General features: G+C 48.0%; 1 protein-coding gene across 1 annotated transcript; it reads right to left on the reverse strand.

The window, feature by feature from the left end:
- Positions 1–897: 897 nt before the first annotated feature.
- On the reverse strand, positions 898–15,970 carry LOC134743368 (E3 ubiquitin-protein ligase listerin). Its single transcript, XM_063676760.1, has 5 exons — positions 15,766–15,970; positions 15,497–15,729; positions 6,602–6,775; positions 4,206–4,373; positions 898–2,009 (listed from the first exon to the last, which is right to left on the reverse strand). Exons 1-5 carry the CDS (start codon positions 15,968–15,970, stop codon positions 1,950–1,952), a joined length of 840 nt encoding a protein of 279 aa, XP_063532830.1. The 3' UTR covers positions 898–1,949.
- Between the last annotated feature and the right edge of the window lie 4,658 nt (positions 15,971–20,628).

The raw sequence follows: 20,628 nt of genomic DNA on the forward strand, positions 1-20,628 counted from the left end.
GTAAAAAGATTGTCCCAAAACTACTATATTCTGCCAGAAAACAGAAAAAATATGCTAGCGCCCAAGCACACACCACGCAACTACTTTATTAACCACCTGAGTTAAGTGGAGGTAACTTAGGGGCCAATATACATGAAAGAGTAAGGGAAATGATTTAAATCTTGTCTATAAGTTTATTGTATAAGTTTCTTCACATTAATGTCACTCGAGACGGGCGCCTTTCGTAAAATGATTTTGGTGGAGGAATTGATCTCATATCTTTAATTATAATTAATAACATAGATAGGTTGTTAACTGTGTCTAATAAGATTCTATTTGATGTGAACGATTTTCATGTTGTATTGAATAAAGCAAGGCATATATTTCTTTTACTATTCCTAATGATACACACTACACCTACTTAACACATTCAGTGCCAGCGCGAGCTACGCGCTACGAGTGTAGCCGACAACATGGGAAAACCCGTATGTAGCGAAAAGCGCCTACGAACAGAGAACCTGCCTAGAGGGTCGCTGGCAGTGAATGTGTTAAACCCCAAAAATCCCACATAATTTTTTTATAACACATTTTTTTTTTACTAGCCTAACTTAGTGTCCCACTGCTGAGCAAAGGCCTCCCTTCGTTTCCTCCACTCGACCCTGTCGTTTGTAGTGTCCCGCCAATCCGGATAAAATGCGTCCAAGTCGTCCCGCCATCTCCTTTTCGGCCTGCCTGCACCCCGGCCAGCACCATCTATGGTGTTCCGTGGGTCCCACTCGGTAACCATTTTGGCCCACCTTTCAGGGTGCATGCGGCAGACATGCCCAGCCCAGTCCCACTTAAGCTTAGCGGTCTGGACACCTACATACAGAATAATAAAAAGGGTCTAGTTTTTAATAAATTCAATATGTATTTTGTTTGAATCCATACTTTATTGAAACAGACTTATTTATTATTTACAACATTACTTAATTATTTAATTTAGCACATTTTTTTATATTATTACGATCAAAATTTCTCAATAAGTCAATAGCCGAAAGATTTGAATTATTGCTCGTTTTTTTCCCATCTTAATTTACTCTAATCAAAGATAGATATAACTCCGTAATAGATAGATACAGTCTAAGGAAAAAACGTGCCTCGGAAATCAAGAAAATTTGATTCTCGTCCAGAGGGCGCTACTAGTTTTGGCCTACAGTCGTATAGATGGCGGTGACGATTTCGTTTGTTATTTAACAATTTTAACGCATATCAGTGAAAGAACATGGGTCAAAATCATACAAATAATTAATGCAAATAAAAAAATAATTTATCTATATTTAAATACATTCTATCGTATTTTTATAAATCTTCATTTTTAGTTTTAAAGTGTGTCGACAGATGGCAGTGAATTTACTAGGGTTACAAAATTTACTATGACAGTACCGCTCTAGTATAAGTTACTCTATGCTTGTCAGTAAGGCGCTATTTCCATATAGCTTCAATTAAAAATCAACTTTATCGACAACCGACAATGTGGTACCTTTTGGTTGAAAATGTCACATTTTTTCGCTGGCGAGGCATCTATAGTCAAAGGTGAAAATTTTGGAAATCAAATCCTAGACTGTAGGTATAGATTCTTGAGAAACCAACAGTCACTATGCAGGCTTAGTATGATTTATCGACAGATATTTACGATGTAAATAAATTCAATCTGTGACCTTTGCTTTAATGCCAAATCGGATTGCACTTTCGCAAAAAATCACATTTCCTTGATTTTTGTAAAACCATCTACACCTTTTCGACCTGAAAAAGGGTTAACACGAACGCGATTGTTGAAACATGATGATTTTAAAAGTGTCTCGATGGTGTTAGCTCAGACGACACTAAGTTCCAAAACCCGGGTTGGAGTAAGCATGTAAGTGAAGTGATGAGCGGGCCTCACAAAGACCTTGTGCACTTGTACAGGCCTCATGCAGGCCTCGTGGGGCCTAGAAGTTGGCGCGACACAGCGGGCAGTTGGATTTGCTCGACGTTTGGAACCACTTGCGCTGCGGGTACAAACAGAATATGTTAGAATACAATAATCCAGGAACCGGCCCGCTATTCCTTATCGGGGTTTTATAAGGGTATTGCATAAGGCTTAACTCACCATACCCTTTGCCAGACGAAACCCTTTGTTTTGGTTTTAAAAACCCTTATATAAAGCTACCACATTTGAGTAATCGGTAGCCCAAATACCCTTACAAAACCCTTATCATCCGCTCACCAACACCTTGCATATTGCTTATAAGGGTTAGCCTTATAAAGGGCTTCCCTTTTAGCATATAAGCGTGCTAATTTAAGTCGTCTACCTTGTTCATAAAGCACACATTACTTCGAATCCGAGCGATCGTCGGCGGCGACGGCGGCGTTCTTTGACTAGGCACGTATTTTCTTTCCTTTTCATACACTACCGTAGATATATACTAATCCTGTCTCTTTCATGCAAAGGGAAACCTTTATAAAAAGCGCTTAGGGTAACCCTTATTAAGAGCTAGCCTTATTTTTGGTTAGCTTTTCGGTAAGGGTTAGTCAAAGGTAAGGGTATGAATGGGCCTGCAGTTCAAAAGGGAAAGTTTCAATGTGTTAGCCGTGTTTAAGTGTCGCCCATTGAAAGGGTTTTATCGCGGAAAGGGTTGTCCGGTCCCTGCAATAATCACTACAATAAGTTTGAAAACGTCTTATTTATGACATACTGTACACTGCTGCTGCTGTACAGTCGAAGGCAAAAATAGCGATCCAGAGAAATGGCTCAAAAATATGTGAACACGACTTTATTATCTAAGGTGTAAGAACGTACACATATTTTTGAAACTGGGAATGTATATATATTTATGCCCTTGATTGTACAAGGCTAACTGACTGCTACCCAGCTGGAGGTAAATTTGACCAAAGATAGATATAACTCCGTAATAGATGGATACAGTCTAAGGAAAAAACGTGCCTCAGATGGCGCCACTATGGCCTGCTCTCGTATAGAGGGCGTTGACGGTTTCGTTTGTTATTTATTAATTTTAACGCATATCAGTGAAGTAACATGGGTCAAAATAATTAATGCAAATAAATAAATAAAACATTTATCCATATTTAAGTAAATTTTATCGTATTTTTATAAATATTCATTTTTAGTTTTAAAGTGTGTCGATAGATGGCAGTGAATTTCCTTACAAAATTTACTATGACAGTACCGCTCTATCCTATTATATCCTCTTTGATTTGACTTACAATCAATGCCCCTCTACCCTTCCCCTAGGCCTCCAAACTTGCCCCCCCACCCCCCCCCCCTTCCCGTGGTTTATTGACTGGCTACGCCCTGGATAGTGCGAGATAAACGAACAACCGGATATATATAATAAATAAAAATAATAAAAGAATTTTATTTCGGACATAAATCCATAGTTGTTAGTTACATATTATATTAACTTATAAAATATTTAATCTTTAAATCAAATCAAATCAAAATTTATTTATTTGTAAACATAGGTTAAATATAGTTCTTATACAATAATTTATGTTTCACTATGTTTTGCCATTTGGCATACAAATATAAACAAGAAGAGATGGAGCATGCACTAATTATAACAGATGTCAAACGAAAGTAATATGTTAAATGTCAAACAAAATAAGAGTGTACTAAATTGAAAATTAAATTAATTGAATTATAAACTAAGAGTGTACTTAAAACTAAAACAACTTAAATTCAAAATATGTCGAGTAAATATTCCATTATCGAATAGTATGCTTTTTGTACCAAAAAGTCATACAGGCATTTCTTAAATTCAGTTACATTATCTATTGCAATAATATGTTTTGGCAACTTATTGTATATTTTGGGTGCCATCCCAAAGATACTTTTAGCAAGCTTTTTAACAAGCAGAAACGTCTGCGATCGATGCTATTAAGCTTAGAATAAATTTAAAAGTGGAAAAATTAACCAAGGCAGTAATTTTTCCACTTTTAAATTTATTCTAAGCTTTATAAAATAGTGTTAGAAGGATTACACAACTAATCTTAACCTACATACCTAAGTATAAATGAACCTATTTTACTGCAGTGTGGTGTTTTGTCCACTGCTGCAGCAGAGGGGAGTCCCACCTATCCAACAACGCCATCACGATACTGTTAGCGGCTAAGTAAAGAGGCGCACCCCGGAACAACCCCGAAACATCCCGGAGGCGCTACAGGGACGACATGCATACACTCACCAGGCATTCGGCGTGGAACTTGTTGCGGCACTGGTGGCAGACCACCTTGGGCAGGCGGCCTGTGGAGGGCTGCAGGCGGCAGTAGCAGATGTAGCACTGCGGGGAGGCTTCCACGCGCTTGGCGACGGTGTCCATCCACATGCGGATCGCGTTTAGGACGGTGCCATTCTGTAATTTAATGGTTAATAACTTTTATTAGACTTTTATTTTGTAAAAGGACTTTAAAGGTGGTTGAATCTGTAGTCTATGTCACCTTCGCCATTAATCTATGAAATTGACGTTTCATTCATCCAAATTGGCTTCGTAGTTGCGAAGCTATTGTAGTTATTGATGGGTCGTTACCAGTAAGTTACTCAAAAGTGGGAATATTCCCAGTAATGCTATACTATGTTACTGAACATTACCCCGATCGCTAACATAGAGATACTATAAAAAAATTATTTGAAATGTATATGCTTTTTTCGTGTTAAATACTTAAATTAATAATAATGCTATTATTTATAGTCATAAAACAGTTAAGGAATCTGTGAGAGAGTAAATTCCCAATGTTACCGGTAACATTCTCAATATTACCAGGTATTTTTCCAAAGTTACTGGGAACATTACTATCTGGAACTAATGATTAAAATAATGCTTAACTGTGTAAAGTAAAATAAAATATGTTTATAAAGTAGTTTAATTATGAAAATATAACAATAAACATTTTGTATAACCTTTCAAGTGGCATACGTAATATTTGAGTTGTTGGAATTTAGATTTTATATATAGTTAATCAAATTTGAAATTAGAGTAGTAGTAGTACAGTAAAGGGATAATAAATAATGATCACAGGTTCATATAAAATACTAGCTTTTGCCCGCGACTTCGTCTGCGTGAAATTAGTAAATTGGGTAGCTTATTTTAAAGGATGAGTTCTGGGATAAAAAGTATCTATCCTATGTCCTTTCCCGGTATACAAACTGTTTGTTTACCAAATTTATAAAATTTATATGTTAGCGAATTAAGAACTATGGGACATATTTTTGAGTAAGTTGTCTACACCCATATTTTTACACTTGACTTAATTTGAAATAACTTGTTGTACTAAAAAAATAACTTTGAACCTTATTTTATCCCATATATGTCATCACTCATCAGTTTCGTATGTTACCATCTTTTGGGAATGTTACCGGTAACATTGGTAACTTACTAGTAACATTCCCAAATGGAAACTTACTGGTAACGGGAATGTTTCCGCTGCCCATCACTAGTAGAACATAAACAATATAAACATTCCTATATTCACACTTAATAATGTTAAAATGATTGGGAAAACATTACATCTTTATTATCACTGAGTTATTATAACTATAGAGACGACATACCAAACAATGAAATTGTCGCAGTTACAACCTGTACCACGCGACCGAAACGTCATAAGCGCCGTATAATTCATGGCGCTTACGCGTTTAGCAGCAGCTTACATAGCAGTTCCACTATTAAATAGTTTCGGAGTGTAACTCAAGGTGACAATCGCTATCGCTTCGACAACGAAACGCTTCGTGTCTCTATCACTCTTCCATATTAGTGCGACAGTGACAGTTGCGTTTCGATCGCTACGGAGCGTTAGCGATCGGCGTGTCGGCTACGCGGCCAGTTGAGCTCGAATACAAACCGATGCTAAAAAGCGATTGTAGGAAAACAAAGCACGGAAGCGAACCGACGGCCAAGTGAAAGCGAGGCTGAAGGCCGACCTCGGCATAAAGCCGAAGACCCGAAGGCCACCTGAGGAGGAAGCGGGTGCATTTAGCGACACGGACTACAGTAATAATATGGCAGATGGTAGTGGCCATCGCCTTCGATCGAGTGCAAATCTTGCACTGGCAACACCTCATCACAAATCTAGTGCGTATGGTAAATCTTTTGCGGTACGAGCGGTTCAGCTTTGGAATGAGTTGTCTCCCTCCTTAAGGAAATCGCGGTCCGTTGCATCGCTTAAGGGGCAGTTAAGGAAACTGTGGCTATCGGACCAGAATTAACTGTTTGTGACTATGGATGTATATTTATTATATAAAACGTAGGTATTATATATATTTGTTATACTGTTACTTAAATTTTTTATCTTATTTTATTTATTTTCGCCCCCCTCTTTTATAAATTTATTGACTTTCCTCTAGTCTATTGTACGCAGTGCTATATTTGTCTGCCGTTCTTCATCAATTCTCATCTACTCAAAGGTTAACTGGAAGAAATCCCTTAAAGGGATAAGTTCGCCTTTGTACTGCCTATTTCTGTGCCATATTTGTGTTCTATGTCTTTGTACAATAAAGAGTTTATACATACATACATACATAATAGCAACATTCCAAACTTATCATTACCGGATTTCACTATAAATAGAATGAGTGATCAGTTACCTGATAGGCCAGATACACGGCCAGCCAGTGCGTGGTGTGTTGCGGCGCGCGCGCGGCCGTGACGCGCGGGGGCGGCAGCGGGTGCGCCGCGCCCAGCGACACCGACAGCTCCAGAGGACGGTCCTCCACCAGGTACGTCACCACCACCTCGTTGGTCGACGGGTGGACGGTCACCTGCGGAAACTCTAGCGTTTGTATTGTAACGTTGCACGTACATGTTTTAATTATAAGCTTTAATTATTTTATTTTTACATTTTAAATTACTAAAATTTTAGGATTTAACTTAATTATAACAGATTTTAAATTATTATTGCATGAATTATTATTTTATTTTAATCCTAATCAATTATTATTTTTATTAATTATTTACATCAATTAATTATTTATTTATACAATTTTATTAATCAAATTTTATATTTACATTAATGGTCTTATTCTACTTTACTATAGTAAAGTAAGATTAGGAAAACATGATGATTAGGTATTGCATGTTTTCGGGCGTTCGCACTTTATCCGTACTGACTATACTCGCGACTGGTTTATTGAGTGACGTCATGGAAAGATCGAGAAGCCGGTCTGTCGATCGCTGCCTCCGCGCCGTCGTCCGCGGGCCAGTCAGTCCGCGCCACCCACCTTTGCATACGCACGTATCGCCGCGCACACGGGCCTCCGTGTCGTCTAGCGCGCCGTACGAATTTAAATTCTTTTAATTTAATTCAGGTGGGCGCGGACACCTATTAATTATAATTTTCATTTGCGACGTTTTCGTTATAAGTGTATTCCCGCACCCACGTACTGGTAAGTGAAAAGTGTTGAACGTTTTAATATTAGGATAAATAGTTTAGTTTTAGGATAAAGTAGCTCTCTTGTAATTCACTTATTATTCAGTCTTTAACGTTTTAAATCATACATTCCCATTTTATGCTAAATGCCTTTGCCAGCAAGATATTGCAAATTCCTTTGTTCTATAGTGGCGGGTACGACTAAGTATGTATGCGTACCCCCCAACTTATTTAAAGTTCACTTCTTTGTTCTTCTTACTTTCTTTACTCTGTGCTTTTCCTTCGCTTTTGTAACTCCGCTCTGCTTGTGAACACAAACACGCTTTCTGCTCATGGTGCACCGGCTTTCCCATGGTCCCATCATCATCATCACAGGGTGTTCACAAAAGCAGAGCGAGCAGGAACACATTTCTAAGACGTCTGGAAATTCACAGGGTGCGTCGTTATAATTACAAGAAGACCGTCGGCCGACAACAAACACGCCACCTACCACCTCGACGGCAGGGTTGGAGCCATAGTCGTTCGCCCGCCGTCGCCCCCCTGTTCCTCTAAAGCGCTGCCGAGTGTGAACTACCTGCTCCGGTTCCGGACCTTCGGCCAGCCAGGGCAGTACCGGATCTCGGGTGCAAATTTAGACGGGCCTTGACCACCCACGACCCTATTCAGTTTTAGTTGTTTTTTTTTTTAAATAAATTAATTTGTTAACGAGTTGGTAATTACTTATTTACTTTCCCTACCAACTTAGGGACATAACTGCCCGTAACGTTACATTGGCGCCTTAAACGTGGTCTAAATGGTCTAAATTTGCCCCGCAGAATTATGTGTGTTTGCTGTTTTTATTTTTGTGAAACGTTGTTTTTTTTTGGTTGCATGTAACTAAGGTGTACCCCAATAATAATAATAATTTTAATTATTTATTAATAATCAAATTGTAATTTTAATATTCTATAATAATTTAATTTGTTCTGTGTTTTAATTTATTCTGAATTTTTATATCACCCTGTGCTAGTGCAGTGTAACTAGTACAGTCAATCAAATAATTTATAAATATTTTTTTATTGTGCAATAATTTATTTTGTAGTTTTGTGGTACACACTAGTTGCAAATATTTAACGTTTTATTTTTATTTTTGTGCTTGTTATTTTTATTTTTAATTTGCGTTTTTTTATTTGCCAACCAGAACGTTACGTAGTTTATTATTGTAACAGGCGGAGTAGTGTTATTTAAAACCAAGCGTTCAACACTTTACACGGTTGCCATTTTGCACGTTATTATTATTAGGTAATTTTTCTTTATTTTTTTATTTAAGTTTAAACAAAATGGAATTTCCCGTGAAATTTTTGTCACTTACAAAACCGGAGTTGGAGTATGAAGTTAGCATACGTGGTGACACGCCGGCTTCCACTGTCCAGGACTTGCGGAAACAAATTGCGAAATTAGGGCTTTTGTTTCCTTCCGAGGACATTTTAGAAAGCAATTTCTCGGTCTCCGCCGACTTGAAGGGTGTCAGTGATGCTCTCGCTAAAGTTCAGTCGAATTTAGATTCACGACCAGATAGGAACGCTTTGCTTCGCACACAAAACCTTTTAAATCATTTGCATCACCGCCTCAACCGAATAGTATGTGATGAATCGACCAAGCCCATGTATGAAGTTTGCGACCAGGAATTTCGAGCTCTTACAGCTAGATTTAATTCCATCAAGGACACGGCTGCCGCGACCGTTTTGCGTGCTCCGAACGCAGAACCTGTTGTTGGCACGGCGCCGATAAGCGTTAATGTTACTTGCGACCGTGGTAGTCACAATGAGCTTTGCAAGATCAAGTTTGATGGCAAGTCTTGCGTCCGTGCTTTTGTGGTACGCATAACGGAATTTTGTGAGGCTAGGTCTATTTCGGACTCAAAACTTTTGTCGTATGCCACAGAGATTTTTACTGGTGATGCACTACACTGGTACCGAAATATTAAGGGTCAGGTGTCAAGCTGGGTCGAACTCGCCACGTTGCTTAAACAAGATTTTGGTCACAAGGACTATGATTATAGGCTGGGTAATGAGATTCGGTCACGCACGCAGGGTGAATCTGAAAACATTACCGTGTACCTATCAATCATGGCTGGTTTATTCTCGCGTCTCTCAAAACCTTTACCGGAGGACGAGAAATTAGAGATCCTCCTCCATAACATCAGGCCTTGCTATGCCAGTACTTTAGCGTCAGCGGCCGCGATTACTGACATAGATACGTTACGTAATCACTGTCGTAACTACGAAAGTATCCAGGCACGTCTTGCTGACTTTCGCGAACCACCCAGGCGGACAGCTGACACCTTGGCACCTGAGTTTGCCTATACTAGTAATAGTTGTAACAAAAGTAATAACAACAATAATAACAAGAATTTCACATTCAGGAATAACAGCAACAAACAGTATAATCAATTTAATTCTAATCACAATAACAATAATAAGTCTTTTACTAATACCCATAATTTTAATAAATATAACAACAACATAAAACAGGTACATGCAGTTACTTCTACACCCTCTTCCAAACCCTTGTTTTGCCCTAGATGTCGCAACAATAGCCATAACTTGCGTCAATGCCCAGCTAGTAAGGATGAAGTTTATTGTTTTAAGTGTGGCCATAAAGGTGTTAGGTCTCCAGATTGCCCTAATTGCAAAAAGGTTAAGCCCTCCACCTCAAAAAACTAAATAAACAGAATTGTGCCTACCATCTAGTTAATCATTTTGATCCTGTAGATTGGAGCAATTGGCTGAAAACTATTAACTTCTTTTTCAGTTCGTATAAGATCGACGCAATTCTGAATGATGATCCCAGTATTGATAATCGTCCTTACGTAACGGTACAAGTTAATGGTATTAATATGACAGGTTTACTCGATTCTGGTGCTGCTATATCTGTGTTAAAAAGTGAGGCTCATCAAGCGCTCCAAGGTTTACCTATTCATAAGGACCAATTTATTTCAGCCATAGGCGCTGGCAAGCGTGTTATGCGGAGCAGGGGTTACATTGTCTTGCCTGTACATTTTCAAGATAAGTTCCGTTTCATTACCGCTCATATCGTACCAGATGTAAACACGGATTTCATATTAGGCATAGATTTTTGGCGTAAATTTAATATTCTTCCTAACTTAAGTAGCATTACTTTTGCTAAAGCCACAGTAGTTGAAGAGGAACCAAAGCCAAATAACCCTACGTTTATTCATGGATATGATCATTTAAGCGTTTCAGAGAAGTCCATTGCTGACAACATCATTGCACAGTTCGAGGATATTTCTGCCGAACGCAAAGGTTTAGGTAAGACCAGTCTCATAGAACACCGTCTGGATACCGGGGATGCGCAGCCGATCCGGCAACGGTATTATCGTATGTCACCGGAGAAACAACGGATCCTCGTCGAACAGGTTGACGAAATGCTTAGTCTCGACGTTATCGAGCCCTGCGAAAGCGCCTGGTCTTCACCTGTCCTGCTAGTCACAAAGAAGAATGGTCAGCCTCGTTTCTGCCTCGACAGTCGCAAGCTGAATTCCGTTACTCGAAAGGATGCGTATAATTTACCTTATGTAACGGAAATATTGGACAACCTGCGTGACGCTCGTTACCTTACGAGTATCGATTTGTCCAAGGCCTTTTGGCAGATACCAATTGCTGTCGAGGATAGAGACAAAACTGCATTTTATGTCCCTGGTCGTGGTACATTCCGCTTTAAAAGAACCGCATTTGGCCTCACAAATGCGCCAGCAACGCAGCAACGTTTAGTTGATCTTCTCTTCAGAGAATTTGACTTAAAAGTCTTTGCCTACTTAGATGACATAATTATAATTTCCGAGGACTTTAATTCTCATGTGTCTCTTCTTCTCCGGGTATTAGACAAACTTCGCCAAGCAAACCTGACTGTGAACTTGGAAAAGTGTCAATTCTTCAGAGGTCAACTCAAATACTTAGGATACGTTGTTGACAGCCAAGGTCTTCGGACGGACCCAGGTAAGGTAGACGCCATCGTAAACTATCCGACACCTACTAGTGTGAAAGACATCAAGAAATTTTTAGGAACTGCCACCTGGTACCGCCGGTTTGTGCCACAGTTTAGTACGATAGCGGGTCCTCTTAATCAGCTCACATCCTCGAGGAAGGGTAGACCGCCTTTCAAGTGGACTCCTGAAGCCGATGCTGCCTTTAGTAAGCTGAAAGAATGCTTAGTTTCAGCTCCAGTGTTGTCTTGCCCTGATTACAGCAAGCCATTCGAAGTACATACGGATGCGAGTAATTATGGCGTAGGAGGAATGCTGACACAAACAATTGACGGTAAGGAGCACCCGGTAGCTTACATGAGCAAATCGTTGACACCGGCTGAACGTAATTACAGCATAACGGAGCGTGAAACACTTGCAGTGATCATAGCTCTTGAGCATTGGAGATGTTACTTGGAGAATGGACAGCCGTTCACTGTCATTACAGACCACAGTGCTTTAAAATGGTTCCTCTCTCTAAGTAACCCTACTGGTCGTCTGGCTCGCTGGGGAGTGCGTTTGTCGTGTTTTAACTTCGAGCTGAAACATCGTCGAGGCGTGGATAATGTGATTCCCGACGCTCTTTCCAGAGTTGTCCCTATAAGCGCTATCGATTTGTCAAATTCTTACCTTAATACGTCAGATGCATGGTATAAAAATATTTATAACTCTTGCCTAACAAAGCCTCAAAATTTTCCTAATTTTGTTATTAAGAGCGGTTCTTTGTATAGATTATGTAAAAATAAACACGAGCAAACCTCCGAGTTCTCGTGGAAGGAAGTCGTCCCGAGCGAATTTCGTCACGATGTTTTGAAACAAAATCATTCTGAACCCATGGCTGGACATCTAGGTATCTTTAAAACGTATCGTCGATTGGCGTTGAGATACTTCTGGCCAGGGATGCATAAAGACGTCGTAAAATTCGTAGGCTCGTGTAATAAGTGTTTAGAGTATAAACATCAAAACCATCAGGTGCTTGGTGAAATGGGTCGTCCCAAACAATGTTGTCGACCTCTTCAAATGGTTTCGATTGACCTCATGGGCCCTCTGCCTATCACTCGAAAACAGAACCAATATATCCTGGTCATAACTTGCTGTTTTTCAAAATTTTGTTTAATTTACCCTATTCGTAATGCGACTTCAACTATAATCACAAAAATTATTGAGGACCAACTTTTTTTAGTTCATGGGGTTCCTCAAACGATTTTTCTCGACAACGGTAGTCAATTTACTAGCGGCATGACTGTAGATTTGTTTAAAAAATATAATGTACCCAATGTATTCTATACGCCTAGATACACACCGCAAGTTAATCCCGTCGAGCGTCAGAATCGAACAATTGTCACTTGCTTATCAACATTTGTCAATGAAGATCACAGGACCTGGGATTTGTTTATACCAAAAGTACAATTTGCCATTAATAACTCTGCAAATGAAGTAACAGGTTACACTCCTTCGTTCCTTGTATATGGCAGAGACCTTGTGACTTGTGGTACGCATTACGTGGATAATGACCTCGGTAGAGACTTAATATTTTTACCACGTGACATTTACGCCGAAAATCTAGGTTGCATGTCCGAAATATTTGATAATGTACAGGCAAAGTTATATCAAGCTCATGCAAAGAATACCGCTCATTACAATCTACGTCGTAAACATGTCGAATTTAATGTAGGAGATATAGTCATGAAACGTGCTTATGTTTTAAGTGACAAAGATAAGTACTTCAGTAAAAAACTAGCTCCGAAGTTTTTACAGTGTCGTATTCTTGAAAAGAAGTCACCTTTGGTATATGTTTTAGAGGACATGTCCGGAAAGAATTTAGGGACTTGGCACATAAAAGATTTAAAAATAACAGGTTTGAATAAATAATACATTGTAATCAATAAATTGTTGCATTGATTCCCAAATCGCGCTCTTAACACCTATCTCAGTGCACAAAATGTATTTGTTTTGGTTTCCGGTTGAACGATAACTGGTTACCTACAAAAGTCTGGGCGCATTAGCATCTATAGTTAAAATACTAGATACTAATGTTTTTTACGACTGCGTGATGTATGATAGATAGATAGATTGAAATAGTAAATGCAAATACGCAAACGTATATTGCGCGGATTTTATTCTGAGGAACAAAATCCTTTTTCCGGCGCGAGGGGGTAATGTAACGTTGCACGTACATGTTTTAATTATAAGCTTTAATTATTTTATTTTTACATTTTAAATTACTAAAATTTTAGGATTTAACTTAATTATAACAGATTTTAAATTATTATTGCATGAATTATTATTTTATTTTAATCCTAATCAATTATTATTTTTATTAATTATTTACATCAATTAATTATTTATTTATACAATTTTATTAATCAAATTTTATATTTACATTAATGGTCTTATTCTACTTTACTATAGTAAAGTAAGATTAGGAAAACATGATGATTAGGTATTGCATGTTTTCGGGCGTTCGCACTTTATCCGTACTGACTATACTCGCGACTGGTTTATTGAGTGACGTCATGGAAAGATCGAGAAGCCGGTCTGTCGATCGCTGCCTCCGCGCCGTCGTCCGCGGGCCAGTCAGTCCGCGCCACCCACCTTTGCATACGCACGTATCGCCGCGCACACGGGCCTCCGTGTCGTCTAGCGCGCCGTACGAATTTAAATTCTTTTAATTTAATTCAGGTGGGCGCGGACACCTATTAATTATAATTTTCATTTGCGACGTTTTCGTTATAAGTGTATTCCCGCACCCACGTACTGGTAAGTGAAAAGTGTTGAACGTTTTAATATTAGGATAAATAGTTTAGTTTTAGGATAAAGTAGCTCTCTTGTAATTCACTTATTATTCAGTCTTTAACGTTTTAAATCATACATTCCCATTTTATGCTAAATGCCTTTGCCAGCAAGATATTGCAAATTCCTTTGTTCTATAGTGGCGGGTACGACTAAGTATGTATGCGTACCCCCCAACTTATTTAAAGTTCACTTCTTTGTTCTTCTTACTTTCTTTACTCTGTGCTTTTCCTTCGCTTTTGTAACTCCGCTCTGCTTGTGAACACAAACACGCTTTCTGCTCATGGTGCACCGGCTTTCCCATGGTCCCATCATCATCATCACAGGGTGTTCACAAAAGCAGAGCGAGCAGGAACACATTTCTAAGACGTCTGGAAATTCACAGGGTGCGTCGTTATAATTACAAGAAGACCGTCGGCCGACAACAAACACGCCACCTACCACCTCGACGGCAGGGTTGGAGCCATAGTCGTTCGCCCGCCGTCGCCCCCCTGTTCCTCTAAAGCGCTGCCGAGTGTGAACTACCTGCTCCGGTTCCGGACCTTCGGCCAGCCAGGGCAGTACCGGATCTCGGGTGCAAATTTAGACGGGCCTTGACCACCCACGACCCTATTCAGTTTTAGTTGTTTTTTTTTTTAAATAAATTAATTTGTTAACGAGTTGGTAATTACTTATTTACTTTCCCTACCAACTTAGGGACATAACTGCCCGTAACGTTACAGTATGACCTGTGCTTCGACGAGTTACGAATCACCGACAGTGTTAATATGAAAATGCATGCAATTAGCTCCATGCATGAATTTATTTTTATTTTTGGATTCATAATTTATATCGTCGGAACACCGGTAGTGATAAAAATACTTTTGTAAACCTTAACATTATTTTATTAAAAAATATTTAAAATGTTGAAAATTTTTGAACGGTCGAAACGCTCATAATTTTTGGCGCGAATTCGACAGAGCGCGATGACGTCACACGTCGGGCGGCCCGACTGACGTTTGCTACTAATGACACTAATCTGTCGAACGCGTGACGTCACGTGGCGTTTCGAGCGTTTCGCTCGCTAGCTTTTCGCGGGCAAATTTTTGTACTTTTTATTTATAATTTTAAGTAATTAAATGGTAATTTAAATACGGAAATGCATTTGTAACATGATATAACGGTAACAAACATCCGAATAAAACATATTTCGTTCAAATATAAACTTCATGCATGAGGCTAATTATTTTCGGGGCGTATAAATCGGCCTCGACGCCCGATGTCCAGGGCCGAGGCGGGGAGCCGGGGGGAACGTACCTCGGCATCTTCTAAACCTTCAGCTCCGGCACTGACGGCGGACAGCTGCTCCTTGATGAGATGCGGCGAGACGTAGGCCTTCAGCAGCCGCTCCAGCGCCCGCGCGGCCCTCGGGGGCGCCGCGCCCCACCACCCGCGCAGCGCGCCGCCCGCCCGCCGCGCGCTGTGGTACACCGCGCGGCACGACACGCGCCCGATGTCCAGCGCCGAGGGGGGAGCCGGGGGGAACGTACCTCGGCATCTTCTAAACCTTCAGCTCCGGCACTGACGGCGGACAGCTGCTCCTTGATGAGATGCGGCGAGACGTAGGCCTTCAGCAGCCGCTCCAGCGCCCGCGCGGCCCTCGGGGGCGCCGCGCCCCACCACCCGCGCAGCGCGCCGCCCGCCCGCCGCGCGCTGTGGTACACCGCGCGGCACGACACGCGCCCGATGTCCAGCGCCGAGGGGGGAGCCGGGGGGAACGTACCTCGGCATCTTCTAAACCTTCAGCTCCGGCACTGACGGCGGACAGCTGCTCCTTGATGAGATGCGGCGAGACGTAGGCCTTCAGCAGCCGCTCCAGCGCCCGCGCGGCCCTCGGGGGCGCCGCGCCCCACCACCCGCGCAGCGCGCCGCCCGCCCGCCGCGCGCTGTGGTACACCGCGCGGCACGACACGCGCCCGATGTCCAGCGCCGAGGGGGGAGCCGGGGGGAACGTACCTCGGCATCTTCTAAACCTTCAGCTCCGGCACTGACGGCGGACAGCTGCTCCTTGATGAGATGCGGCGAGACGTAGGCCTTCAGCAGCCGCTCCAGCGCCCGCGCGGCCCTCGGGGGCGCCGCGCCCCACCACCCGCGCAGCGCGCCGCCCGCCCGCCGCGCGCTGTGGTACACCGCGCGGCACGACACGCGCCCGATGTCCAGCGCCGAGGGGGGAGCCGGGGGGAACGTACCTCGGCATCTTCTAAACCTTCAGCTCCGGCACTGACGGCGGACAGCTGCTCCTTGATGAGATGCGGCGAGACGTAGGCCTTCAGCAGCCGCTCCAGCGCCCGCGCGGCCCTCGGGGGCGCCGCGCCCCACCACCCGCGCAGCGCGCCGCCCGCCCGCCGCGCGCTGTGGTACACCGCGCGGCACGACACGCGCCCGATGTCCAGCGCCGAGGGGGGAGCCGGGGGGAACGTACCTCGGCATCTTCTAAACCTTCAGCTCCGGCACTGACGGCGGACAGCTGCTCCTTGATGAGATGCGGCGAGACGTAGGCCTTCAGCAGCCGCTCCAGCGCCCGCGCGGCCCTCGGGGGCGCCGCGCCCCACCACCCGCGCAGCGCGCCGCCCGCCCGCCGCGCGCTGTGGTACACCGCGCGGCACGACACGCGCCCGATGTCCAGCGCCGAGGGGGGAGCTGGGGGGAACGTACCTCGGCATCTTCTAAACCTTCAGCTCCGGCACTGACGGCGGACAGCTGCTCCTTGATGAGATGCGGCGAGACGTAGGCCTTCAGCAGCCGCTCCAGCGCCCGCGCGGCCCTCGGGGGCGCCGCGCCCCACCACCCGCGCAGCGCGCCGCCCGCCCGCCGCGCGCTGTGGTACACCGCGCGGCACGACACGCGCCCGATGTCCAGCGCCGAGGGGGGAGCCGGGGGGAACGTACCTCGGCATCTTCTAAACCTTCAGCTCCGGCACTGACGGCGGACAGCTGCTCCTTGATGAGATGCGGCGAGACGTAGGCCTTCAGCAGCCGCTCCAGCGCCCGCGCGGCCCTCGGGGGCGCCGCGCCCCACCACCCGCGCAGCGCGCCGCCCGCCCGCCGCGCGCTGTGGTACACCGCGCGGCACGACACGCGCCCGATGTCCAGCGCCGAGGGGGGAGCCGGGGGGAACGTACCTCGGCATCTTCTAAACCTTCAGCTCCGGCACTGACGGCGGACAGCTGCTCCTTGATGAGATGCGGCGAGACGTAGGCCTTCAGCAGCCGCTCCAGCGCCCGCGCGGCCCTCGGGGGCGCCGCGCCCCACCACCCGCGCAGCGCGCCGCCCGCCCGCCGCGCGCTGTGGTACACCGCGCGGCACGACACGCGCCCGATGTCCAGCGCCGAGGGGGGAGCCGGGGGGAACGTACCTCGGCATCTTCTAAACCTTCAGCTCCGGCACTGACGGCGGACAGCTGCTCCTTGATGAGATGCGGCGAGACGTAGGCCTTCAGCAGCCGCTCCAGCGCCCGCGCGGCCCTCGGGGGCGCCGCGCCCCACCACCCGCGCAGCGCGCCGCCCGCCCGCCGCGCGCTGTGGTACACCGCGCGGCACGACACGCGCCCGATGTCCAGCGCCGAGGGGGGAGCTGGGGGGAACGTACCTCGGCATCTTCTAAACCTTCAGCTCCGGCACTGACGGCGGACAGCTGCTCCTTGATGAGATGCGGCGAGACGTAGGCCTTCAGCAGCCGCTCCAGCGCCCGCGCGGCCCTCGGGGGCGCCGCGCCCCACCACCCGCGCAGCGCGCCGCCCGCCCGCCGCGCGCTGTGGTACACCGCGCGGCACGACACGCGCCCGATGTCCAGCGCCGAGGGGGGAGCCGGGGGGAACGTACCTCGGCATCTTCTAAACCTTCAGCTCCGGCACTGACGGCGGACAGCTGCTCCTTGATGAGATGCGGCGAGACGTAGGCCTTCAGCAGCCGCTCCAGCGCCCGCGCGGCCCTCGGGGGCGCCGCGCCCCACCACCCGCGCAGCGCGCCGCCCGCCCGCCGCGCGCTGTGGTACACCGCGCGGCACGACACGCGCCCGATGTCCAGCGCCGAGGGGGGAGCTGGGGGGAACGTACCTCGGCATCTTCTAAACCTTCAGCTCCGGCACTGACGGCGGACAGCTGCTCCTTGATGAGATGCGGCGAGACGTAGGCCTTCAGCAGCCGCTCCAGCGCCCGCGCGGCCCTCGGGGGCGCCGCGCCCCACCACCCGCGCAGCGCGCCGCCCGCCCGCCGCGCGCTGTGGTACACCGCGCGGCACGACACGCGCCCGATGTCCAGCGCCGAGGGGGGAGCCGGGGGGAACGTACCTCGGCATCTTCTAAACCTTCAGCTCCGGCACTGACGGCGGACAGCTGCTCCTTGATGAGATGCGGCGAGACGTAGGCCTTCAGCAGCCGCTCCAGCGCCCGCGCGGCCCTCGGGGGCGCCGCGCCCCACCACCCGCGCAGCGCGCCGCCCGCCCGCCGCGCGCTGTGGTACACCGCGCGGCACGACACGCGCCCGATGTCCAGCGCCGAGGGGGGAGCCGGGGGGAACGTACCTCGGCATCTTCTAAACCTTCAGCTCCGGCACTGACGGCGGACAGCTGCTCCTTGATGAGATGCGGCGAGACGTAGGCCTTCAGCAGCCGCTCCAGCGCCCGCGCGGCCCTCGGGGGCGCCGCGCCCCACCACCCGCGCAGCGCGCCGCCCGCCCGCCGCGCGCTGTGGTACACCGCGCGGCACGACACGCGCCCGATGTCCAGCGCCGAGGGGGGAGCCGGGGGGAACGTACCTCGGCATCTTCTAAACCTTCAGCTCCGGCACTGACGGCGGACAGCTGCTCCTTGATGAGATGCGGCGAGACGTAGGCCTTCAGCAGCCGCTCCAGCGCCCGCGCGGCCCTCGGGGGCGCCGCGCCCCACCACCCGCGCAGCGCGCCGCCCGCCCGCCGCGCGCTGTGGTACACCGCGCGGCACGACACGCGCCCGATGTCCAGCGCCGAGGGGGGAGCCGGGGGGAACGTACCTCGGCATCTTCTAAACCTTCAGCTCCGGCACTGACGGCGGACAGCTGCTCCTTGATGAGATGCGGCGAGACGTAGGCCTTCAGCAGCCGCTCCAGCGCCCGCGCGGCCCTCGGGGGCGCCGCGCCCCACCACCCGCGCAGCGCGCCGCCCGCCCGCCGCGCGCTGTGGTACACCGCGCGGCACGACACGCGCCCGATGTCCAGCGCCGAGGGGGGAGCCGGGGGGAACGTACCTCGGCATCTTCTAAACCTTCAGCTCCGGCACTGACGGCGGACAGCTGCTCCTTGATGAGATGCGGCGAGACGTAGGCCTTCAGCAGCCGCTCCAGCGCCCGCGCGGCCCTCGGGGGCGCCGCGCCCCACCACCCGCGCAGCGCGCCGCCCGCCCGCCGCGCGCTGTGGTACACCGCGCGGCACGACACGCGCCCGATGTCCAGCGCCGAGGGGGGAGCCGGGGGGAACGTACCTCGGCATCTTCTAAACCTTCAGCTCCGGCACTGACGGCGGACAGCTGCTCCTTGATGAGATGCGGCGAGACGTAGGCCTTCAGCAGCCGCTCCAGCGCCCGCGCGGCCCTCGGGGGCGCCGCGCCCCACCACCCGCGCAGCGCGCCGCCCGCCCGCCGCGCGCTGTGGTACACCGCGCGGCACGACACGCGCCCGATGTCCAGCGCCGAGGGGGGAGCCGGGGGGAACGTACCTCGGCATCTTCTAAACCTTCAGCTCCGGCACTGACGGCGGACAGCTGCTCCTTGATGAGATGCGGCGAGACGTAGGCCTTCAGCAGCCGCTCCAGCGCCCGCGCGGCCCTCGGGGGCGCCGCGCCCCACCACCCGCGCAGCGCGCCGCCCGCCCGCCGCGCGCTGTGGTACACCGCGCGGCACGACACGCGCCCGATGTCCAGCGCCGAGGGGGGAGCCGGGGGGAACGTACCTCTGCATCTTCTAAACCTTCAGCTCCGGCACTGACGGCGGACAGCTGCTCCTTGATGAGATGCGGCGAGACGTAGGCCTTCAGCAGCCGCTCCAGCGCCCGCGCGGCCCTCGGGGGCGCCGCGCCCCACCACCCGCGCAGCGCGCCGCCCGCCCGCCGCGCGCTGTGGTACACCGCGCGGCACGACACGCGCCCGATGTCCAGCGCCGAGGGGGGAGCCGGGGGGAACGTACCTCGGCATCTTCTAAACCTTCAGCTCCGGCACTGACGGCGGACAGCTGCTCCTTGATGAGATGCGGCGAGACGTAGGCCTTCAGCAGCCGCTCCAGCGCCCGCGCGGCCCTCGGGGGCGCCGCGCCCCACCACCCGCGCAGCGCGCCGCCCGCCCGCCGCGCGCTGTGGTACACCGCGCGGCACGACACGCGCCCGATGTCCAGCGCCGAGGGGGGAGCCGGGGGGAACGTACCTCGGC

This window comes from Cydia strobilella, chromosome 8 (genome assembly GCF_947568885.1).
Source record: "Cydia strobilella chromosome 8, ilCydStro3.1, whole genome shotgun sequence".
In the NCBI taxonomy this organism is placed as follows: domain Eukaryota; kingdom Metazoa; phylum Arthropoda; class Insecta; order Lepidoptera; family Tortricidae; genus Cydia; species Cydia strobilella.